Source organism: Salvelinus sp. IW2-2015, unplaced genomic scaffold (genome assembly GCF_002910315.2).
Source record: "Salvelinus sp. IW2-2015 unplaced genomic scaffold, ASM291031v2 Un_scaffold4682, whole genome shotgun sequence".
In the NCBI taxonomy this organism is placed as follows: Eukaryota; Metazoa; Chordata; class Actinopteri; order Salmoniformes; family Salmonidae; genus Salvelinus; species Salvelinus sp. IW2-2015.
Window position 1 is genome coordinate 8,790 of NW_019945951.1, and position 5,738 is coordinate 14,527.

Sequence of the window (5,738 nt, forward strand, 5' to 3'; positions counted from 1 at the left end):
GTTCATCTCTAGGAGACAGAACGTGTCTCCTTCCTGAGCGTATGACGGCGTGGCGTGGTCCCATAGTGTTTACTTTGCGTACTATTGTTTGTACAGATGAGCATTGGTACTTCAGGCGTTTGGAAATTGCTCCCAAGGATAAACCAGACTTGTGGAGGTTACACATTTTATCTGAGGTCTTGGCTGATTTATTTTTATTTTCCGTAAATGTCAAGCAAAAGGCACTGAGTTTGAAGTAGCGCTTGAAATACATCCACGGTCCACCTCCAATGTGACTCAAATTATGTCAATTAGCCTATCAGAAGCTTCTAAAGCCATGATATAATTTTCTGGATTTTCCAAGCTGTTAAAGGGCACAGTACTTAGTGTATGTAAACTTCTTACCCACTGGAATTGTGGATACAGTGAATTATAAGGTTAAATAATCTGTCTGTAAACATTGTTGGAGAAAATGACTTGTGTTCATGCCACAGCGATGTCCTAAACGACTTGCAAAACTATAGTTTTGTTAACAAGAGAATGTGTGTGGGTTGAAAAACAAGTTTTTATGACCCAACCTAAGGTACGTAAACTTCGACTTCAACTTTAAGTCATTTAGCAGACGCTCTTATCCAGAGCGACTACTAAGGTTGGTGCATTCACTTATGTGTCCAGTGGAACACACCACTTTACAATAGTGCATCTAACTCTAAGGGGGGGGGGGGGATTAGAAGGATTACTTTTCCTACCTAGGTATCTTAAGAGGTGGGGTTTCAGGTGTCTCCGGAAGGTGGTGATTGATTCGCTGACCTGGCGTCGTGGGGAGTTTGTTCCACCATTGGGGTGCCAGAGCAGCGAACGTTTTGACTGGGCTGAGCGGGAGCTGTACTTCCTCAGATAGGGAGGGAGCAGGCCAGAGGTGGATGAACGCAGTGGCCCTTGTTTGGGTGTAGGGCTGATCAGAGCCTGAAGGTACGGAGGTGCCGTCTCCCTCACAGCTCCGTAGGCAAGCACCATGGTCTTGTAGGGGATGCGAGCTTCAAACTGGAAGCCAGTGGAGAGAGCGAGGAGCGGGGTGACGTGGAGAACTTGGGAAGGTTGAACACCAGACGGCTGCGGCGTTCGGATGAGTTGTAGGGGTTTAATCGCACAGCAGGGAGCCAGCCAACAGCGAGTTGCAGTAATCCAACGGGAGATGACAAGTGCCTGGATTAGGACCTGCGCCGCTTCCGCTGTGAGGAGGTCGTACTCTGCGAATTGTTGTAGAAGCAGTGAACCTACAGGGGAAGCGGGGTCACCGCGCTTGATGTTGGTTGAGAACGACAGGGTGTTGTCCAGGATCACGCCAAGGTTCTTAGCGTCCTGGGAGGAGGACACAATGGAGTTGTCAAGCGTGATGGCAGAGTCATGGAAGGGCAGTCTTCCCGGGAGGAAGAGCAGCTCCGTCTGCCGAGGTTCAGCTTGAGGTGGTGATCCGGCATCCACACTGATATGTCTGCCAGACATGCAGAGATGCGATTCGCCACCTGGTTATCAGAAGGGGGAAAGGAGAAGATAATTGTGTGTCGTCTGCATGCAATGATAGGGAGGACGACACTGTACAGAGCTGTGTAGCAGACGCTCAGAGTGTAGCCCGTTCCGGCCTGCACATCAATCGGTACCCCTGTTATAGAGAGTTGAGGTCGTACTCATGTGTAGTTGTATTATTACTTTAGTTTATTGACTGAGAGAGGAGAGGAGGTGTTGATTGTTGTGACGCCAGTGGGTGTGAGTCCGGGCACTCGGCGTGCAGCGAGAACTGGTGTGAGGGTGTATCCTTTGAAGTCGCGCCATGGTGGGTATGGTGTGTTTGTCTCTTCAGAACTCGTGGCCAGGAATCGTGAGGGTGGGGTTGTTGATCGTTGTGGTGAGTCTTGGTGTGATTGTGGGAGCCTTAGGGCTTGTGGGCAGTGGGTGCTGTCAGAGTGAGGGTCCCGTGTCGAGCGCCCGACTGGGAGAGGCACAGTTAGGGTGGGGACAGCAGGCGGAGCGTCAGATTCCAGTCTTCGTGTGGGCTGGGGGGGTGGTGGTGGCGGTTTGTGGGTTGGGATGGGGTTGGTGTGTGATGGTAGGAGAAAGGAAAGTGTAGATTTGTTTTTTTACATTGGATAAAAAGTGAGAGACGGTCAGAGCTAGGAAGAGGTGGAAGGTGTGTGATGAAGTCGAGCGAGCACTGTGACACGGTCGAGAGAGAAGGCGAGATGGGGAAAGGTAATGGGTCTGCGGTTGTGGAAAGGGTTGAGGTAGAGAGAGACTTTTGGGAGGAGGGAAAGGGTGCGCCGTGAAGTGTTTGGTTGGGTACGACGCTACTGTGTTCTTTGGTCACCCATTGGTCAGCATCGGTTGCAGGCAGCCTCTGTAAAGCCCCGCCATTTCATTGAATGATGGTGCACGGTGTGGGAGGCGCATGTGCTAAACGAGTGACGTGGGGACGGTGCATGTAGGTAGAAAGCAGTATGTTGAGGGGAAGACTTGGGAAGCGGAGCGGTAGAGGAGGCGTGGGGTGTTGTATTGGACGAGTGTCGGTGTACGGACAGGTGTGCATGCATGGTCATCATGATGACAGCTAAGGGGAAGTAGGCAGAAGCTCACAGGACGGAGAGGTCATTGAGTGTTGCACGTGAATTTCGAGTGAGGATAGTTACGAAGAGAAAGGTGAGGGCTTACCGGGTTGTGTGGGAGGTGCGGAGACCGATGGGGAACTTGGGAGCGGAGAGGTGGTCTGCGGTTGGGGCGCTAACGGGTTAGGTGATGGCCTTGAATTGGGACTTGGTTGGTGCAGGTGCAGTGTGTTGTTCTTCGGTGGTCAGTTGCCGGTCTGCGGGGTAAGACACGAGCACGTATAGTCAGAAGAGTAAGATCGTAGGTGTTTATTTGGGGGCTGCCCGAAGGCGGCAGCAACGGGTCTGAGAGGCTGTGAACGTCCGTGGACGGGCAGGAGTTTCTGGGTCTTAGGTGGTGTTTGCTGTGGTTTCTAGTGTTGGTCAGGCGGGGTGAGAGCGGTGGTGGGGAATTCGGATATGGTGTGGTGTCTGGGAGGTTCGTCTGTTTCTGGTGGTTCAAGGCCTTGGGAAGTATGGTGGTCTCATCAGAGGACAGGCGTGGCAGAGAGTGCGGTTGGTCCGCTGAGGTGTGGGAATCGAGTATAGTAGGGTGGGGCGGTGTGTGTTGGGATGTGGGGGTGGGTGTGGATCGTTTGGCCCTGTCGTATTTGGTTTGGGTTCTGCAGGGGCATGCTAGGACGTGTGGACGGTTAGTTCGTGGTGTTGGTGGGAGTGTGGGTGGTGGGAGTGGTGGTCGTGCGAGTGGTCTGAGACGGTTGAGGGTTAGGCTTGGTTGGGCGCATGTGCGACTTTTGTTGTGTAGGTCAGGCTGAGTCGGGTGTTGGTTGTTGGTTTGGTATTGGTTTGGTGGCAGGTGAGTGCGTGGTCTTGTGTGTGGTATATGGTACGAATTCAGGGGAGGAGAGAGTACGCAGCGGCGGTGCATCAGTGTGGGTCGCCCGCATCGGCTTCTGCGTCGGCTGCGTGCCTCGTCCGAGGAGGGAGGAGGCTAGGAGCTGGCCGTTAGCGAGGAAGAGGGGCACTGCGGATCGTCGAAGTGGCTAGACGCCGGTCACTACAGACACCCGGGTTGTCAAATTCCGGAGGCGGGTAGTCGCTCAGGGTGAGGGCTAACGGAGCAAAGGGCGAGGAGGATTACAATGGAGAAATGGGCTCTGTAGATGACAAGTTATAGTACGCTAGCAGCAGATTCAGTAAGGAGGTGGAGGAGCGTCAGCCAGACAGGGCGTAAGCGTTAGCTAGGTTGGCTAGGACCGTAGGTAGCGGCGTGTGAAGGCTGTGGCGAATTGAAGGAAAAGGCAGGAACGTGGTTGACAAGAATTAGGAGGAGAAATTAGGGTGGATATCAAAGTAGCACACAGAGGTGTACGTCAGAACGCACGAGCGACAAGAAAAGACATGCAAGACACGACGCGATGCGGTTGGTCGACGGGGGTAGCGGTATGGTAGCAGCAGCACGGAGGTTCCAACCCGGCAGCGTGTCCTCCCAAGCTGCACGAGGTTGTGTTTAGGAATGTAGGCGGCTACCAGGAGACGGAGAGTTGGGAGACTGTCATCGCATGGGGGATGTCCATGGCTTCTATAGTTCTCATCGCATTGCGGCGCAATGTTTACCGGCATGTCATGCTAAGTAGCACGACGTTCTTTCGTCTCTTTCTGCGTAGGGACGGTGTATCATGGAGTTGGCTAAGCGGGGCGGAAAGGAAAGGTCTATCTCTGGGCTCGACAGTCACGAGTAGTGTTCTGCGAGTGAGTGGTTACATGCGGTGTTTGCTCGCCTACCTGCCACCGGGTGTTGGGGTGCGAGTGGTCCTCTGGTCTGATGAAACAAAAATAGAACTGTTTGGCCATAATGACCATCGTTATGTTTGGAGGAAAAAGGGGGAGGCTTGCAAGCCAAAGAACACCATCCCAACCATGAAGCACGAGGGTGGCAGCATCATGTTGTGGGGGTGATTTGCTGCAGGAGGGACTGGTGCACTTCACAAAATAGATGGCATCATGAGCTAGGAAAATGATGTGGATATATTGAAGCAACATCTCAAGACATCAGTCAGGAATTTAAAGCTTGGTCCCAAATGGGTCTTCCAAATGGACAATGACCCCAAGCATACTTCCAAAGTTATGTCAAAATGGCTTCAGGACAACAAAGTCAAGGTACTGGAGTGGCCATCACAAAACACTGACCTCAATCCTATATAAAATTTGTGGTCAGAACTGAAAAAGCGTGTGCGAGTAAGGAGGCCTACAAACCTGACTCAGTTACACCAGCTCTGTCAGAAGGAAAGGGACAAAATTCACCCAACTTATTGTGGGGAGCTTTTGGAAGGCTACCCGAAATGTTTGACACAAGTTAAACAATTTAAGGACAATGCTACCAAATACTAATTGAGTGTATGTAAACTTCTGACCCACTGGGAATGTGATGAAAGAAATAAAAGCTGAAAGAAATAATTTCACATTCTTAAAATAAAGTGATGATCCTAACTGACCTAAGACAGGGAATTTTTACTAGGATTAAATGTCAAGAATTGTGAAAAACTGAGTTTAAATATATTTTGCTAAGGTGTATTTAGACTTCCGACTTCAACTGTATGTACATATAGGTCTAGCGTAAATTAGTAACTAGGCAACAGGATAGATAACAGTAGCAGCAACGTATGTGATGAGTCAAAAGAGGTCAAAGGTCAAAGCAGAGAGAACCACATCGTGCAGGTGGAAGCTGTTCAGGGTCCTGTTGTTTCCAGAGTTGGTTTGTGATTCATTTATGATTCAAAGTCACAACTACTCAAGAGACAGAGAGACAGAGAGAGGGAGGGATCAACACTCAGCAGGTTACCATAACTTATTCCAGTGTCCCTAAAGTTTTGTTGACAGCGACAGTGGAATTTTAATGTGGCTCACGCCCGACGAAATGTTTACACACACACAGAGGAAGGCGAGAGAAAGGCGAGAGAAAGGCGAGGGAGCTAGTTGGTTTGCTGAGATGGAGCCCACCACATACTGTCCATCATAACACTTTGTTTAGTAACAACATGGGGCTGGATTCCAGGAGATACATAAACTTTACATAAACAAACACCTGAGCAGAATCTGTGTGTGTGTGTGTGTGTGTGTGTGTGTCGTGTGTAAGTGTGTGTTCTGTGTGTGGTCGTG

At 50.7% G+C, this 5,738-nt stretch overlaps 1 protein-coding gene across 1 annotated transcript in view; it reads right to left on the bottom strand.

Annotated features, from left to right (window-relative positions):
- Nucleotides 1–1,197: 1,197 nt before the first annotated feature.
- Nucleotides 1,198–5,738, bottom strand: part of LOC112077553 (spidroin-1-like) — a gene marked incomplete at its 3' end in the record, with an annotated part of 18,848 nt that continues 14,307 nt past the window's right edge. The window contains exons 3-4 of the mRNA XM_070441742.1: nt 2,833–3,241; nt 1,198–1,425 (exon numbers count right to left, since the gene is read on the bottom strand). Of these exons, the coding sequence (XP_070297843.1) occupies nt 1,198–1,425; nt 2,833–3,241 (637 nt within the window). The remainder of the gene's footprint in view (nt 1,426–2,832; nt 3,242–5,738) is intronic.